This window comes from Triticum aestivum, chromosome 1A (assembly GCF_018294505.1).
Source record: "Triticum aestivum cultivar Chinese Spring chromosome 1A, IWGSC CS RefSeq v2.1, whole genome shotgun sequence".
Classification (NCBI taxonomy): domain Eukaryota; kingdom Viridiplantae; phylum Streptophyta; class Magnoliopsida; order Poales; family Poaceae; genus Triticum; species Triticum aestivum.
Window position 1 is genome coordinate 536,903,744 of NC_057794.1, and position 19,242 is coordinate 536,922,985.

Genomic DNA, 19,242 nt, shown 5'->3' on the forward strand with positions numbered 1-19,242 from the left:
GCTTTTTCCCAGCAGGCCCTAGAAGCTAAGGGCTCCTTTGATTCAAAGGAATTCTATAAGATTTCTGGAGGATTGAAATCCTTAAGAATTTTTTCTATGTTGATCTTTTGATTTATAGGATTGGATCCCATAGGAATTTTTCCTATGAAATCTTTTGTACTACATTTCATAGGAAATCTAACATCCACTCCAACCTCTTTTTACAATTCTTTTGCTTTTCCTGTGCCATCAAACACTCCATGCTAATCCTGTAGGATTCATGTGTGCATGCCACTCCAACCCTATACTTTTCCTATTCCTACGTTTTGAAAATCCTGCGAATCAAAGAGGGCCTAATCGTTGTAGGAAGCCAATGCGAGCCAGAAATAAATTTACCGATCACGCACACAACAAATCACCGAAAACGAAACGAAATTGGAGTATTAAGTTAGAATGATGTATCGTTATAAACTGTTGATGTACTTTTCATTTTTTAGAGGCGTGCTGTATTTTACAGCAAGAAAATAATACTATCTCTGTAACTTGATGTAAGGCGTTTTGCAGCACAATTGAACTGCAAAACGTCTTACATTAAGTTACAACTGCTGTAAAAATGTCTTAAATTAACGCAAAAGATTTCATGCCACAGTTAGCTGATCGGTTCAATGAATTCAGCACATCAAATTTGAACTAAAACCATGACACTAGTTTTGGAACAAAGGGAGTATTAGCTTGCGAGAAACTCCTGCAGCACCAAACATGTCATGATCTTAAACTATTTGTCCGAATGTGCGAAGAGATATCATATTAGGAAAAATTACATCCATACGAGAACAATATCCAAGTTTAGAGCAATGATGGCTAAAATTCTGATGCCAATACAAGTGCAAACGAGATGTAGAGGAAATTTCAATCAATCTTTTGCAACTTCACAACACCTTACCATAAGGCCAGCTCGCTCTACTCAGAGTACAATCCACCAAAGAACTGAGTTCAAAGTCAAAGGAAAAAAAACAAATTGATGCGACCACAAACCAGCACCACACCATTTCTTGTCGTACGCAACCCCACTAGCACATCAGATTAAGACTAACCCCTCTAGCACATCAGATTAAGACTTAAGCAAGAAACCAAGAGAAATCAGGCCTCATCTTCACTTTCTTCATCACTTCCGTAAATGAAGGGGAAAACAACATCTTTGTGCCCACCCAAGTAGCCACCGCTAGTGGGATGCAAAAGCTCTTTTGCACGGTCCTTGCACCCATAACAGTTACCTTATAAAACAAGGAAAGTGTATTAGCAGTAGAGATGCATAACTAAAGTATCTGCACACACAAAAAAATCTGAACAACATAATAGATAGTTACCCGAGTCATTAGCTTCCAAAGGGGTGCAAAGATACACATCCTCCTCCTCTCTACAATCTGGATGCACCTCCGCAAAGAACAAACTAGATGGGTCACCTTGCATTTTCACAAGAAAGTTAAAGTGTACGTATCCCTTTCCCCCCTCGATGATTAGGTTTCTTGCTTTCACTTCTATTACCTCGAGGTCAGTAGGCTGAAATACAAATGACACATGTAAATTAACAAGCCTGACGAGATATATTTTATTGCATTTCTAGTCTGCAAAATCAAATCATGGGATTTTAGCTATTCTAAGTAAACAATTAATTAACAAACTAGTCTAAAAGCAAGGTTAAATATTTGAGTACGATGTTCGCATACTTGCATATTGTTTTGCTTGGCATAGACGTTCAACGCTATTATCAAACTCTTCTGGTCATGCTCTTGGCTGCGCCTTAGCAGCTCCTCACGGGGCGGTGTCTTGGGCCTGCGAATGAGCTGGCGCTTTGCAGCAGCAACCCAGGCATCACCCAGCTCCTTGAGAGTAAAGGGTGATGGCCTAGGAGTGGGGTCTTCCCAGGTCTCCAACTCAGCAAATCCATCCCTACATACCAAATTTAACACATTAAAGCATAATCACTAATGACTTAACATAAAGTTATCTCAGAAAATTATATGACAGGCCAATTAGATGAGTATCTTGTCTAAACAAGTTGTTCATACAGGAAAAAACCACATGTACCTGTGAGCACATATACAATATTCATATCTACAAATTTTATCATGCAAGGAACATTGCAATGATTAGAAGACAGTGAAGCACACATAGAGCATCTTTTTGGCAAAGTGGTTGTTATACTGGCAAATACTACGATAAGGTATGCTATATCAAATATGCATGAGATTCCAAAAGAAAAAGTTGAAAACACTCACTGGTCCATTGCCAAGGGATGGACAATGTGAGCTACCTGGTCCATTACCAAGAGTGCCACATCACAGCAGTACTAAGTTCTTTCCTTCCAGTTTGTACTTCCTCCTCTTAAGTATCAGATGGGACCGACAGTTATGTCTTTGTCCCTCAATTTGCTAGCGAAGGCTCAATGCAGAACTTGAAGAAAATATAGTTTTACTTTTGCTATGTCATAATCGGAAAGTTGGTGGTCTTGGTACCAGGTGGGCTGCCAGTACCAGAAACTTTCTAGCTTGGACACCCCCTCATAGTGTTGAAACTTACTCGGTTCAGTCCTATGAGTCCTTGGTACCATTGAAATGAGTGCATTGTTCATGCTCGAAAGAAATCAAGCGCATAGTTATTGCAAGATTCCCAATCTATACCCCCTATTTTAATAAGAGATTGTGACTGAATTGGTATACATCAATATATCTGTACACATCAATATATCCCAATTTGCATATAAACTCGTATCGCACGTGAATCGGAATGCTCCTGCACATAGCGAGTTGTTAGTGACAAGTGAAGTCCATGTGAATTAAACTGTATATGCACTTTGCAACCAAGGGGTGAGTTTTCGTCTCAACCACTGATCTGCATCGAAAATCATTAAAAAAAAGGGTGAACTGAAGCAAAAAATCATGTTTCAATCACCATTAACTCTCTGTTAGACTTAGTGTATCCTTGACTCCTTGGCATGTATGGATAGTGCGCATGGACTTATAGTGTGAAACGGGGGAGCAATAAGCTTTTTAACAGCAAAATAAATAAAATGCATAGGCCACCTGGTCGGTATTTGGCATGGATAACAACTGAGCGAACTGTGCAAACAGTCTGTTAAAACAGATATCATTGTCGAAGGCTGAATGCCTATCTGTTGAAGCAATTAGATCGTTTAACACTAACTGTCACAGACCAAGCTCCTGAGAGCACAGATGTGAGGAGAGGCCTCCTTTTCTGTTTTATTATTGATCCGTTGTTACCTCTAGGTCTTACACGCTAGTCCATGGACAAATTTATTGATCCACGAGATCAGACCATTCCTAACAAACTCCAACTCTAGCTTAAGGAAGAAAAACTCTGACATATTCCTATCTTAACAAACTCAAACTCTGGAAACTAATTGACAAGCTTGGTAATAGAGATCACAAGGTATGCCCATTTAACCTGGTATTTTTTAGATGGCAAGTCGATCTTCATAAGGGCATGTTTGGTTGGGACCCATAACTTGCAATACCTTAAGTTAGGCATGTCATACTCCTTCAGGCTGGTGTTCATTTCTCTGCATTAGCTTACCGTGCAACAAAAATCTCGCCACACTTCCTACTGCTTTGCCGCACTTTTTTCATCCATTTTGTGGCACCGGATTCGTCCGCCAAATCTTTGGCGCACCTCAGGTGGTGGGAGAAAACAGGGTTCCTCCAACTGCCCACGGGATGGAAATGATAGCACATACACGGGTAGTTCACCACTCTGGGCAAAAAGAAAGCGTGAACTCTCTCGTGTCTTTTCCCCTCCTCCCATTCTCTCCAATCTCGCCTTCATCTTCTCAACTATTCCTCTCCAAATCCCCCTTCTATTTTGTTTCCAAGCCCCCTACTCACTCCACTCAAAATCCCCATCCAGATCCAAGAAAAATCTTGAGTACCATGGCTGGTTTCTGAGAACTGCGGATGTTGCCCATTTCGTCACTCCATAAAAAATCATTTCTTCTCATTGGATTGGCAATGGCAAAGGGAAAGGGAAAGTTGGATGGCGATGGAGCTTCCCAGCAGAGAATCGTAAGTTGGGATCATGAACAGGCCAAGTTCATGTTGGATTTTTACATCGAGTACCGAAACAGAGCAGCATGCAGGCTTCGTTTTCAAAAAGCAACACCGTATGAAGTGTGTTGATACTTTAAAGTTTAAACAAAGAGTTGGTTGTGGGGGTTCCACTTGAACAAGCTGATCGTCACTACAGACTACAAGGATAATTGGAAGATAGTCGAGACAGCTATGAATAGGAGTGATGGCTTTGATGCAGCCAAATGTAAAGTGGCTATTTCAAAGTCTGAAAAAGAACAACTTAGTGTAAGTTTTTTTCGTTCATATAAAATACACCATCCTAAAGAAATTTATGATACTGATTAGATTATACACATGCATGCAGGATAGGGCTAGGCACTTGCTCTTTAACACCATGGAAGTCCTTTCATGAAATGCAAGAACTTTTCATGGGCATAATGTTGATGGTTCCCTTGCCATTTATCCAGAAACAGGTTTGGATGATGGAAGTGGACCACCCAACTGCAACTCACAAGAACTGAATGACATTCAGAATGCAAGTGGGGCGGGTAGCGGACACCGTCACATGACATCGCGGGTGCCCACACATGAGCATAAGAGAGTAAACTCACCACTTCATTGAACGGGGGTGACTATCATATTTGGCTACCAAAATTAAACACTATCCACACATTTTCGCCAGACCTGTGGCAGGTTACATGGCAATTATCCAAACAGGTCAATTTGCCACAGCTCAACTAAGCTATGGAAACCAACCAAACAACCCTGTTTTTGCCACAACTTAGCCATGCCACAACTGCGTCACCCGCCTAACCTTAGGTGTGGCAAAATGTGGCTGCCAACCAAACATGTCCTAAGAAACTGAAACCTGTACGCTGGGAGGAGAAGCATGAACCAAACCAAATATGCTTCTAGTTACCTATATGACCTAGCTCGTGTGCAAGTGGTAGGGAGATGGAACCAAATATAAGACGATGACATCGAATTGAGGGCACACGTGCAAATGCAATAAATTAGATGTCTACGCACCAGTTGAAGATATGTTCTTCACCAGAAACTGAACCCTGTTCGCTGGGAGGAGAAGCGGTTCCACTCGAGGCTGAAGAAGAGCTCCGGGTTAATGACATCTCAGCTGATCAAGCCTGCAACAAGAGTGGGTGGTGAAATTGCCGGCGACCGGATCTTGCAGGCAAGGGCTAAGGTCAGGGGGTCTTTGGGGCAGCTCGACCCCACCTCGAGCTTCACTACACCCCTCAACTCCCCTTCACCTCTGTATAGGTCTAAAAAAGTGTTTGCTTGACTAACAAATTAGCTACGGCTCCAGTTTGTGAAAAGATTGTTGTGGCTAACAAAAATTGCAAATTAGGAGGTCGGCTACCTTCAAAGCGGAGGGATTGAAGAGGGTATTGGAGGCCGCGGTGGAACCAGGCGGCGGCTCGACCTTGATGTAGCGTCGCTGAGGCTTTGGAGGAGGCGGCGAATTCCTGGAAGCAGGCGGCGGCTGGACCTTGCTGTACCGTCGCTGAAGTATTGGAAGAGGCGGCGGCGAGGTCCTGGTGGATGACGTCGCGAGATCCTGCTTCTTCACTGTAGGCGACGGCGGCGGCGTGATGGACGGGGTGGGGGCGGGGGGGACTGGGCCGAGACGATGAGAGGCGGCGATGCGGTCGAGGTACCTAGGGTTGCGCCATGGAGGGCATGAGAAAGGGCGAGCGTGTAGAGATTTGGGTGGGGATTGGGGAAGCAAGGTGTCTCTTTTCGGTCAGCCAGTGGGGTCTCGTGGTGTGCGATGGCAAGGTTGTAATTTCTTCCCAACTCCATCATACTACCTCATTTCCGATTTACTCCCTTCGTTTCAAATTACTTATCGCAAGTATGGATGTATCTAGATGTATTTTAGTTCTAGATACATCCATTTCTGTGACGAGTAATTTGGGACGGAGGGAGTATATAACTCCATATGCACAACAGCCGTCGCCTCCCAACTCTAACCGCAAACTCGGTCCTTCTTCTCTTTCCCATCCAGCAGCCTTGTCGACAGTAAGAGGAGTGGGGACCCGTCTATCTCATTTTTTTCCTTTAGGGTTTGCTTCTTCAGTGACACCGACGAGGTGATGGCGACGATGGCGTGTTGGAATAAGGTCTCTATGGTCTCTTCCTACCTCGACACCGTCCGATCCAACGCCGACGAAGGGCATGTGAGAGTTTATGTCCCCTGATCTGTTGGTTCCCTTCAGATCTTGGCGGCTCATGGGCAGGGATCCCCTCCTCCAAAGCGGCTCCCCTCCCCTATGCCTATATATATACTTACTTGAGGGCGTGCCCCCTCTTTTGCACACAATTTCTGTGCAAAAGGATTGCCCCTCCCTCACAATGCAAGAGATAACCATGTAAATGAACTGAATAGAGAGCTAGTAGACCGACAATTATAAAGATAACCGAACATCAATGTGATCCAGATACATATTGGTTTCAAGCTTATTGATGCCTGGTATGCACGAGATTTTATTAGATACCAGGGAGTTAATTGAAAAATCTAACTACTAACCAAAATAAAGCTAAAGATATAAGTAGACGACCTAAACCAGAACCAACTCATAGTTTTGGGCATCCACAAGTCGAACCCTTAAAACAAAGAGCTGAAACGTGTAGGCAAGGAAACATACAATAATTCATGCAAAGCACCTATCAAACAACCTTCTTAGGTAGGATATATATTACATTCGCATGCATTATGCAGAAGCAACAAAAAGAAGACTTCAGAGGAGGCATTGCAATAGACAAAGTGTAGGCAGAGAAGGTTCATCTCTCACGTCACCGTGATCCTGTTCATCCTCACCCGCCAACACCATGCACGACTCTAAGGAACAGATTTGCAATAGGCAGGGTGTAGACAAACAAGGTTCATCTCTCACGTGGCCGTGATCCTGTTGACCCCCCACCCGTCAGCCATGCACAACTCTAAAGAACTCATATGCAATCAACTCGAACATCTTAACTCCCCATCTAAGTGTTTCTTCACCTTCTTGGTTTTTCTGCAAAAGTAACCAATCATTCAACCATCTAGCAATCATATTGGCAGAAACACGAGGATCATTAGTTTTGCTATTATCAAATATTATGCTATTTCTTAATATCCAAATTGTCCATAGAACTATTGAGACACCAACCAACATCATGTGCTTTTCAGCTTTTGCAAAAACTAAAACATGTCTGCTTCTGTACACCCCCTAAACACAAGGACAGCTTAGATGAACTCATACCTCTTCATAACAGAGGGTATGATGGTCGTATTTTAGAAATATGTAGACGTTGTACAGCTGTTGGGCTTGCACATCCTTTTTTTGCATTTAAAATCGCAAAAAACTATGAGGCTAGCAGGATCCAAACTACCAACTTCATGGTTTAGAGTTCAACATAATAACCAGCCAGCTACCACCAGTTCACATGATTACAAGCTTCTTTCTCAATCTTTTCTTCTTTCCTCTTTTATTTTTTATTTTTCCTTTTTTCTTGTTTTTTCAAATGGTTTTGTTCGGTTTTTATTTTATTTTTCCTTTCTTTTTTCTGTTCCTTTTTTGTTTTTGTTTTATTTTCTTTTGCAATGTGCAAACTTTTTTCAATTTTGTTTTTCTAAAAAATGAGTGAACTTTTTTCCAAATTTGAGATTTATTTTCAATTCGTAAACATTTTTTAAATATTGATGATTTTTTTCAAAATTGATGAACTTCTTTCAAAATGAATGCATTTCTTAATGCAAGGAATAGTTTTTCACAAAATTGTTGGAGTTTTTTCAAAATTGATGCACTTTTTTTCAAATCTTTGATTTTTTTCCAAAATCCGTGATTTTTCCCCAATTCAAGGTATTTTTCAATTTGTGAACATTTTGCAAATCCACGAATAGTTTTTGAAATCCATGAACTTTCCAAAAAGATCAACCCATTTTGAAAGTCAACGGTCAATTTGTTGTTCAGGTCAACCATGAAGAAGGGTTTCTTTGGTCCAACAACGAAGAAATCGATCGGGTGTATGCTACGAGCGACAGCTGATCGCTCATGTAGTTGGGCATGGCGTGCGAGCGCTACGTCCGCTGGAGCTAGGCAAGTGCACTGGGCTCGACGTCGTCGACCTGTCCATGAACCCGAGAATCACATGTACGCTACGTGCAAAGCAAGCTCAAACAAGCAGACTAGCATCTTGATCGATTTTGTCTAGCACACGTATGTGCAACTCGCCGGAGACCGCCGGCATGCTCGGTTCGCTCACCAAGCTCGTTCTTGGCGGTAACCGGCTGTCCGGTCAGATACCTCTGGAGATCGGCGGCAACTCGCTGTCTGGCGCGATACCGGCGAGCATCGGCAAGATTCCAGGTCAGATTGATCTTGACCTCAGCTGCAATGGCCTGTCGGGTGCAATGCCGAAGGAGTTCGCCGGGCTCACGTGGCTCGGCGTGCTCGACGTCTCGCACATCCATCTATCAATTCCAGCAACCTCCAGCTGATGCCTGCTCGCCAGAACCTCGCCGTGCTCAACGTCTCCTTCAACAATTTCTCCGGGCGTGCGCCGGGGACGGAATTCTCCGCGATGTTGAGGGCGACCCAGTGTTTGCATCTTTTTTTTTAGAACGAAGGCTTTAGAGGAGTCCGGCTTTGAATTAACAAAGCCATCAACCGGCCAGAAATAGTAATACAAGCGCGAAACCAACACAAGAAAACAGAAAAGCGACAAGGTACAAAGACGCTGGACAGCAGCTCACAAGCCTCACACACACCAAGCTAAATAAGATCGAACATGGAGACATGCAGCTTGGAGATGTGTAGGTCCTCAATCGCGTACGGGTCACCAAGGAAGTAGGAGAATGTCAGCACAGGAGTAGCACTTCCGACGGTGAGGAAGGACACGCCGTCGCCAGATCGCCAGCGGCCCCGACATGCCATGACCTCCCAGCTCCACTGTCAAAGAAAGCCCCTGCCTCCTCGCCTGGATCGAAGGCGCCGAACCGTTGACAGTGTCGCGGTTCACCCTAGAACCTGGGAGGAAGGACACCGGCAGGCTGCATCTAGAAAAGGAACCGAGTGCACCCGACAAGCCACGGAGCGCTGACCTGGAGCAGAGCACCACCAAATCCACGGACTGGACATGAATGAGAAAGAGATGCCGGAACGGGCGGAGAAGAGCAGTAGCGGCCAGCTACCTCCGCCGCTGCACACCCACCACATCGCCGAGCAAGCCCAATGCCCACCTAGCTCCCAAAGACGGTGCCTTCAGGAAGGAACGCGACGCCAAGGGCGCCGCGCCGCCCAACAGAGTTGTGGTTTTCACCCGGGAGACTAGAGGGGAAGGGGGCGGCGGATCTGACCTGAACGGCGCCTCCAAGGAGGGGAGCGGCGCCCTCGAGCGTCGCCGCCGCCAAGACCAGCGAGGCCGGCCTGGGATTTCTCCCGGTCTTCGAATCCCCGCCACCCATACCACAACGGCGCGAGACCTGGTGGCCCGCAGAGGAGCAGGCCGGATCTGGCCGGGGAGGAGCTCGCCAAACAGGGGAGGCAAGGGCGGCCAGATCTGGCGCTGCCGATCTGCCGCTGCACCACGCCACCCGTCCTCCGGTTCACCCGCCGTCCACACGGCCAGGTTCGCCGGCCCACGCCCCCGCTACCGCCTGTCGCAGGGCCGGTGACGTCTCTCTGACAGGGTCGCCGCCCCAGGGACCTCGGCCCCCCGCAGAAGAGGCAGGGCAGCCAGGGCCCCGCCGCCACCTTCCTCGGCGGCGCCCCGGGCTTGCCCGACGGCGGCCTCAGGCGGCGGCGAGAGGGGAAGGAAGGGGAAAAGGAGGCGCGGCGCTAGGGTTTGGACCCCCGAGTCGCCCGAGCAGGGGCGACGCGAGGGGAGGGGAGGGAGTGCTCTGCATCTCCCGGTGCCCGGGGACACCAGTGACCGCGAGCGCACGGTGCAGCGCGCCCCTCGCGTAGAGTCGCCATGGCCGCCCTGCTCTCTGATCTCATGGTCCTCCTGATTATCGTGGCGGTCATCCTACTCGGCCGCCGACACCAGCGCTCGGCCATCGAGGTGGTTCGAGTTGACGACAAGGATCTCCAGGGGTACGATCGGGGAATGTGTTTGGGATTTCGACCAGGAACAACCAAATCTTCTGACTACGTGCTCTCCGCTGACGTGGTGACTGTGGTACGCCGCGGCGTACATGTTGCATATGCGGATATGTAGCCCAGGTTATCTTAAAAAAAAGATATGTAGCCCAGGACCAGCGTGACAAGTTCAGGGACCGTATAGAAGCTGTATTGGTAACTTTCGGCACTGTATTGAGGCACTTCACAAGTTCCAGGACCATTCTGAACACTGCCACCAAGTTTAAGGATCAAAAGTGCATTTTACTCACTGCTACGCTACAAAATATCAAATTCCTCATGTCATATAAGAGCATCTCCAGCCGTTCGGCCCCCAGGGCGCCGAAAAAGAGCAGCCTGGGGGTGTGCCGGTGATAAACTCGGCGCTGGGGCGGTTCGGCACCCAGCCGTCGCCCCCCCCCCCCCCCCCCCCCCGTGGTCGCCCCCAAGCGCCGTGTTCAGCCCAGCTTTCGGCCCCAAAACGGCCCGATATCTGCGTGAATCAGCCCATATTCTGACCTGTTCGGCGTGTTTCGGCGTTAATTTTCGCATACAAATATATAAATCAATTATTTCGTCACATAGTTCGGCGTGGTTCGGCGTGTTGAACAAATAGTTCACTACAAATTATATAGTTTAACAAATAAAAACTCAAGTTTCATCGGACGTCATTCTCGGCCTCCCCCTTGAGCCTCCATAGGTGCTCCACCAGATCCTGCTGCAGCTGATGATGCACCTGTGGGTCTCGGATCTTCTGACGCATACTAAGGTAGGCAGTCCAGGTTGCCGGTAGCTGGTGATCAACTTCGGCTAGAGGGCCTTGCCTGTAGTATGGTTCAGTGTCAAACACTGGGTCTTCTTGCTCGCTTTCGATGATCATGTTGTGCAAGATGACACAGCAAGTCATGATCTCCCACATTTGATCTTTTGACCAGGTCTGAGCGGGGTACCGGACAACAGCAAATCGAGATTGGAGCACACCAAATGCCCGCTCTACATCCTTCCTGCAAGCCTCCTGAATCTTCGCAAACCAGGCGTTCTTGCCTCCTGGCACAGGGTTTGAGATGGTCTTCACAAATGTCAACCACCTTGGATAGATCTTTAGCTAGATAGTACCCCTTGTTGCAGTGTCGCCCATTGATCTTGAAGTTCACCGGAGGAGAATGGCCTTCAACAAGCTTGGCAAAGACAGGAGAGCACTGTAGCACGTTGATGTCATTGTGAGTTCCTGGCATACCAAAGAAGGAGTGCCAAATCCAGAGGTCCTGTGTGGCCACTGCCTCAAGCACCACACTGCAACCGCCTTTGGCGCCTTTGTACAACCCCTGCCAAGCAAATGGGCAATTCTTCCATTTCCAACATGCAGTCGATGCTTCCAAGCATCCCAGGAAATCCTCTTGCTGCATTCTGTGCTAGGATCCGAACAGTGTCTTCCGCATTGGGTGTTGTAAGTGCATCTAGTGCCACCCCTAGTTGGTTTTGGAGTATTGACGACAAACCTAGTTGAGGGACTAATGTGTTTGTGAGAATTGCAGGATAACACAGGTAGAAGTCCCTCATGATTCGGTTTTACTACCAGAGATGACCCCTAAAAATGTATGAAGACATTGAAGTCAAAGGTGGTATATGAAGATATTCACATTGAAGACTATGACAAGAGAAGACACGATATGAAGCCTATGGAGCTCGAAGACTTAGATCTTTCGTAGGTCTTTTTCTTTTGTGTTGAGTCATAGGAACCACCATACTGTTAAGTGGGGTCCAAGAGAACCAGTCAGAATGACTGAAGTGATGCCTAAACCAAAAACCTATGTCTTCGAGTGAAGACTATGAGAGCGAATCTTGTCCAGAGTCGGACAAGTCAGCTTTGCTTGTAGCCCAAGTAAAGTTGGCGTGTGAGTTTGAAATCTGACCGTTGGAACACGTGTCAGTTCCTTAGTGACCCAAGGTCATTTCGGACAAATCAGGTCGGGTTGCCAAGTGGCTATAAATAGCCCACCCCCTACAACCATAAATGGTTGGCTGCTCAGATTGAAAGTATGACTTTTGTCGTTTGAGAGCAACCCACCTCGAAGCCTTTGAGAGAGAATTCCTTGCGAGGATAAAGCCCTAACCACCCAGAGCCAGAGAGAATTGGGCATCACTTAAGTCTTCTTGTCTGTGTGATCTGAAGACTTATTACACTTGAGGACTGTGCATCCTCCAGCCGGTTAGGCGTCGCATTCTGAGCATCCAAGAGACATTGTGGATTGCCGGTGAACAAAGTCTGTGAAGGTTTGGGAGTCTACCTTGAAGACTTACCAGAGTGATTGGGCGAGGTCTATGTGACCTTAGCTCAAGGAGAATACGGTGAGGACTGGGTGTCCTGAGCTGCGTGTTCAGGACTGGGTGTCCGGGACTGTGTGTCCTAAGGTTTAAATACCTAGCCGCTCCAACCAGACGTACAGTTGTCACAGCAACTGGAACTGGTTCAACAAATCATTGTCTTCAACGAGTCACTGGTTTCATCTTCACTTCACTTTACTTACTGTTCCTCCTTGTGAAGTCATTGTATGTTTGCTCTATCATTTGTCTTCACTGAGTGACTATGTGTTCTGTTTGGCTTCACAATATCTTCCTACCTGATCCTTATTACCTAGCTGCTATTAGTCTTTGTGCTTTCACTTCATTGAATACTTGACTATGGTTTGCCTAGTGTAGTCTACCTTCCGCTGCATGGTAATAGGTTTAATTTTATCGTTTGTCTTCAAAACTCCCATGTTCTAAAGACTTTCATAAAAATCGCCTATTCACCCCCCTCTAGTCGATATAACGCACTTTCAATTGGTATTAGAGCAAGGTGCTCCCTTGTTCTGTGTGATTCGGTTTAACCACCTAGAGTTTTAGCTATGTCGACTGCAGGGATAATTAAAGTCTCCGCTGTGTGCCCCGTATTCGATGGAATTGAATATCCCTACTGGAAGAATAAGATGCTCATGCATCTTGAAGCCATTGACATCGACCTATGGTATGTCGTCGAGAACGGCGTTCCCAAGGCTGGAGAAGGTGTCACTGCTGCTGATGTCAAGAAATTCGTTCAACTGGACTCTACTGCCAAGAATATCATCTGTGGTCATCTGACCAAAGGACAGTATGTCCGTGTGAGTGCTTTGAAGACATCCAAGCTGGTCCGGGACTGGCTCTCCAAGGTCAATGAAGGCATCTCAACCCAGAGAGATCAGAGAATTAGTGTCCTTCACAACCTCTTCAATCGCTTCAAGCGAAATGACAATGAGAATGTCCAGCACACATTTGACTGACTCACTGACATCACAAATGAGCTTCAAGCCCTCGGCGCCACTGAGATTACCAAACACGAAGTCGTCAAGACGCTACTGAGATCACTTGATAGTTCGTTTGACATCCTGGCCCTGATGATTCAAGAACGTCCTGATTTCAGGACACTCGATCCGTCTGACATACTTGAGAGGCTCAACACACATGAGTTTCAGCTTTCGGAGAAAAGAGATATCTATGATCCAAACTATGGGCGAACTCGTGCCTTGAAGGCAAAAGCTGTCTCCTCATTTGAAGAAGAATCAGACAGCAGTTCTGATGATCCTGAAGATATTGGAAGGGAACTTTCTATGCTTGTCAAGAAGTTCCAAAAATTCACCAAGAAGAAAGGCTTCAGAAAGTCTTCCCGATCAAGTTCAAGGAATGATGAAGCTCCTGCTCATGACTACAAGAGGAAAACATGTCACAAGTGCAAGAAACTTGGCCACTTCATCTCTGAGTGTCCACAGAGGGACAATGAGAACAAAAAAAAGAAGAAGAAGAGCAAGGAATATGACTCTGACGACAAGAAAAAGAAGAAGAAATACTCAAAGTCTTCTTCCAAGTCTTCCTCAAAGTCTTCATCACACAAGAAGAGCTCATCTGGCAAGGCACGTGCGTTTGTTGGCAAGGAAATGGATTCAGAGGAGGAGTCTGCTTCTGAGGAGGCGGAGGTGGAGTCTGAGGAGGAATCCGACTCAGGCGTCGCAAGTCTGGCTACAGCATACGTTGCCAAGTCCATCTTCAACACTGAAGACAATGACTTCATCACCGACACCGATGCAAATGACAAGGACTACTCCGCTTCTACCTACTGCTTCATGGCACGCGGTGCCAAGGTAAACACACGCACTACTCACTATCAAACATCTAGTGACGATGACTCTGATTGTGGTTCAAAACCTAGCTACAAAACACTTGCTAAAATTGCAACTGAACAACAGAAAGCTATGGAACATATTCAAAAACTGTTAGACAGAAGCGATGATCTGTTAGGTGCTGAAATGACTCGATCTGAATCCTTAATTGAAGACATAAAAAATCTTCACGTTAAGTATCAGGAACTTGAAAGTCGTCATGAAACTCTCTCAACAACTCATGAAAAGCTTTCCTATGATTATCTTCAAAGGAAGCAGGATCTTGAGAAATTGAGAGCGGTTCATGAAGATCTTCAAACGGAAAACGAGTCACTTCGCGCCAAACAGATCAGTCCCGCTCAGGAAGGATTTGAACCACCATGTCTTAAATGCATTGAGCGTGATAATGCTACTTCTGTTGCTGAATGTTCTACTGCTACTGCTGTTGCAATATCTTCAACTGTTGATGTGGTAACTAACCCCTCTGCTGAGGATACCACCGCTATTGCTGATGAGAATGCTAGGTTGAAGACATTGCTTGAAACAGGGATGTACAAAAGTCTTAAAGGGCATCAGACGCTATGTGATGTCCTGAAAAAGCAGATTCTGAACCGAAACCCTAGGAAAGAGGGTGTAGGGTTCGTAAGGAAAATGAATGCAGATGGCTCTTACTGGAAACCTGAGCAGTACCCCAAAACCATGTGGGTTGCTGCAAAGGAACCTTCAGCAGATCCATCCAATCTATCTGGCTTCACTTGTGCTAACCCCATTATCATTGATGAATCCTTTGATGCAAACTATATACTGTTTAAGAATCAGAATGGTGAAGTGTTTGCCAGGTACATTGGTACTAACTGCAGGAATGGACCGCCTATGAAGAAGATCTGGGTTCCGAAAAGGTGTCTGGAGAGTCTTCCTGTGAATGTCATCATGACACCTCACGTGAAGAAGACAAACCTCAGACCAAAGGCTTCATACGGTCCAAAGGCTTCATACAGACAGAGGACTCACCTGAGTCACACTAACGCAAATGTTTTGCAGGAAACCATACTCAGGCATATGAATATGAGAGCGGTTCATCAAACCGCCATGTTCATAAGACCAAGAACTATTCTGCTTATTCTTATGAGTACTATTGTCCGCCTGCAAGACTGTTTGCTAAGGCTTCAAAGCCAAAATTCTCAGATGCTGCACTTAGACTTATTGCTTCTAAGCCACCCTTGAAGATGTGGGTGGTTAAGAAGGCTTAACTCTCTTTTGCAGGGAAAGGTCTCCAGCAGAAAACCAAAATCGTCTGACGCTATTGCTGGGGACCTTAAACATCTTGTAGGGCGCAAGATCAAATGCCCAAATGGTCTTACTATGTACTTCGTACCTGAATCGCTTGCTACTCTCCCTATTAGTCCTAACCTGGATCTAAGCTTTCATAACCCACTGGTTCGTCAAATGTTTTTGCTTCACAATGCTCTTGGTGAAGCCTATCCCCCTAACTGCACTGTAGGGTACGACACCAGCGTCTTCAGAATGGATTATTGACAGTGGGTGTACAAATCACATGACTGGCAAAAGAAGTCTTCTTATGGACTCAACCTTACGTCCATCCGACAAGAGCCACATCACATTTGCTGACACTGGTAAAAGTAAGGTATTGGGTCTAGGTAGAGTTGCAATCTCAAGGGATCAACACATGGATAAAGTCATGCTTGTTGAATCCCTTGGCTTCAACTTAATGTCTGTCTCAATGCTTTGCGATTTGAACATGATCGTAATGTTTGGAAAATATCGTTGCCTTGTACTAATGGAATCTGACAAGTCTCTAGTGTTTGAAGGGTATCGAAAAGATGATTTGTACGTGGTAGATTTCTCAGCAGGGCCACAGCTTGCAGTATGTCTTCTAGCAAAGGCTTCAGAATGCTGGCTCTGGCATCGGAGGCTTGGACATGCTGGCATGAGGAACCTCCACACCCTTGCGAAGAAGAAGCATGTCATAGGCATCGAGGGCGTCAAGTTCAAGAAAGACCACTTATGCGGTGCCTGTGAAGCAGGGAAGATGACGAGGGCCAAACATCCCTCGAAGACAATCATGACTACTACTCAACCCTTCGAACTGCTTCACATGGATCTTTTCGGTCCCACTCATTACTCAACTCTAACTACTACTGCTTGCCTCTATGGCTTCGTTATTGTTGATGATTATTCTAGATATACTTGGGTGCACATAATCCTTTACAAGACTGAAGTGCAGGATGTCTTCAGACGCTTCGCCAATCGAGCTATGAACAATTTTGGTGCCAAGATAAAGCACATCAGAAGTGACAATGGCACTGAATTCAAGAACACTGGCCTTGATACATATCTTGATACCTTGGGCATCACACATGAATTCTCAGCCCCGTACACGCCACAGCAGAATGGCATCGTCGAACGCAAGAACAGAACACTAATTGAGATGGCCAGAACGATGCTAGATGAATACAAAACCCCAAGAAAATTCTGGCCCGAAGCCATTGATACTGCATGCCATACAATCAATCGTGTTTATCTTCACAAGCTACTGAACAAGACATCTTATGAGCTCCTTACTGGCAAGAAGCCAAATGTCAGTTACTTCAGAGTATTTGGCGCAAGGTGCTGGATCAAGGACCCACATCACACCTCAAAATTTGCACCAAAAGCACATGAGGGTTTTATGCTTGGATATGGAAAGGATTTGCACTCCTACAGAGTCTTCAATCTCTTTCATTACAAAGTGGTTGAAACAGTGGATGTGCGGTTCGATGAGACCAACGGTTCACAAAGAGAGCAGCTGCCAAATGTGCTAGATGAAGTTCCATCCAGTGAATCAATCAAGCTAATGGGAACTGGAGAAATTATACCTTCTGAAGCTCATCCTGAAGAAGAACTTATCATTTCAGCACCTGATCAACATGAAGACAATGCTCAGCCTGAAGACATTCCTTCCAACAACGACAATGAACAGCAAGAGCAAAGTCTTCGCCCTGTACATCCTCGCGTTGCCAATGAAGTGCAGATTGAAAGAATAATTGATAGCATCAATGCACCTGGTCCACTCACTCGTTCAAGGGCAACTCAGCTAGCAAATTTCTGTGGGCACTTCGCATTCGTCTCAATAGCAGAACCCAAGAAAGTTGAAGAAGCCTTCATGGAACCTGAATGGATTCAAGCTATGCAAGAAGAGCTTCAACAGTTTGAGCTGAATAATGTATGGGAACTGGTTAAGCGTCCTGATCCACGGAAGCACAATATAATAGGCACCAAATGGATATACCGCAACAAGCAAGATGAGCATGGTCAAGTTGTCAGAAACAAAGCTCGTCTCGTTGCTCAAGGATATACTCAAGTGGAAGGCATTGACTTCGATGAAACATTTGCTCCTGTGGCTAGACTTGAAGCCATACGCATACTGCTGGCCTATGCAAATCATCATAACATACTTCTATATCAAATGGATGTGAAGAGTGCCTTTCTCAATGGCAAGATTGAAGAAGAAGTGTATGTTGCACAACCGCCTGGCTTTGAAAATCCAAAACATCCTGACATGGTATACAAGCTCAACAAGGCACTGTATGGCCTCAAACAAGCCCCTCGGGCCTGGTATGACACACTCAAATACTTCCTGAAGAGCAAAGGCTTCATACCTGGTTCCCTAGATCCCACTCTTTTCACGAAGACATATGATGGTGAACTGTTTGTGTGCCAAATATATGTGGATGACATTATCTTCGGCTGCACCAATCAGAAGTACAGTGAAGAGTTTGGATATATGATGCAAGAGCAATATCAGATGTCCATGATGGGGGAGCTGAAGTTCTTCCTTGGTCTTCAAATACGACAACAACGCAATGGCATCTTCATATCTCAAGAGAAGTATCTCAAAGATTGCCTGAAGAAGTTCGGTATGCAAGACTGCAAAGGCTTCACAACACCAATGCCAGCCAAACATCATCTGGGTCCTGACGACAATGGTAAAGAGTTCGATCAAAAGGTATACCGCTCCATGATTGGTTCTTTACTTTATCTATGTGCATCTAGGCCAGATATTATGCTTAGTGTTTGCATGTGTGCTCGATTTCAAGCGGCACCAAAGGAGTCGCATCACTTAGCTGTGAAGCGAATTCTTCGATATTTGGCTCACACCCCAACTCTAGGATTATGGTATCCAAAGGGCTCAGAGTTTGATCTGGTTGGATTCTCGGATGCTGATTATGCTGGTGACAAAGTTGATCGCAAGTCTACATCAGGCACATGTCACTTTCTGGGACGATCACTTGTATGTTGGTCTTCAAAGAAGCAGAACTGTGTATCTCTCTCCACTGCTGAATCTGAATACATTGCTGCTGGATCTTGCTGCGTTCAGCTTCTGTGGATGAAGCAAACACTCAAGGACTATGGCATTCATCTGAAGCAAGTGCCACTTTACTGCGACAACGAAAGCGCCATCAAGATTGCTAACAACCCAGTTCAGCACTCGAAGACAAAGCACATTGAAATTCGTCATCACTTTCTCAGAGATCAAGTTATGAAGGAATATATTGATATCATACACGTCAACACTGAAGAGCAATTGGCAGATATCTTCACCAAGCCCTTGGATGAGAAGAGGTTTTGCAAGTTATGATGTGAGCTAAATATCCTGGAATCCTCAAATGTCCTGTGATCAGGCACACATCCTAACCCTTATGCATATTGATGACTTAGATGTGCAACACACGAAGTAAAGTATATCTTCAATCAATGAAGACATACATTCTGAGTGTGAATATATTAATGTGGAATTTGACTTCGGAGCACCACGATAATTGTGCGCCATGTCTGAGTCTAATACTTCCTATACGGTGGGTAACGCCACCACCAAACGTTCTA

General features: G+C 45.7%; 1 protein-coding gene across 2 annotated transcripts; it reads right to left on the reverse strand.

The window, feature by feature from the left end:
• Positions 1 to 784: 784 nt before the first annotated feature.
• Positions 785 to 5,794, reverse strand: LOC123064223 (uncharacterized). Of its 2 annotated transcripts, XM_044487752.1 has the most exons (5): positions 5,443 to 5,794; positions 5,094 to 5,206; positions 1,707 to 1,929; positions 1,347 to 1,539; positions 785 to 1,253 (listed from the first exon to the last, which is right to left on the reverse strand). In XM_044487752.1, exons 2-5 carry the CDS (start codon positions 5,189 to 5,191, stop codon positions 1,120 to 1,122), a joined length of 648 nt encoding a protein of 215 aa, XP_044343687.1. In that variant the 5' UTR covers positions 5,192 to 5,206; positions 5,443 to 5,794; the 3' UTR covers positions 785 to 1,119. The 2 variants fall into 2 exon arrangements, with proteins under 2 accessions (XP_044343687.1, XP_044343694.1); XM_044487759.1 differs by lacking the exons at positions 5,094 to 5,206; positions 5,443 to 5,794 and adding an exon at positions 2,259 to 5,009.
• Positions 5,795 to 19,242: the final 13,448 nt, after the last annotated feature.

Bases quoted from the DNA above. Each gene is read 5' to 3' on its own strand.
- LOC123064223 (XM_044487752.1), bottom strand. From the start codon at position 5,191: ATGTCATTAACCCGGAGCTCTTCTTCAGCCTCGAGTGGAACCGCTTCT. The intron at 1,540-1,706 runs GTATGCGAACAT...TTTGTATTTCAG, and splicing joins CCAAGCAAAACAATATGCAA to CCTACTGACCTCGAGGTAAT. The intron at 1,254-1,346 runs GTAACTATCTAT...TTGTTTTATAAG, and splicing joins TTTGGAAGCTAATGACTCGG to GTAACTGTTATGGGTGCAAG.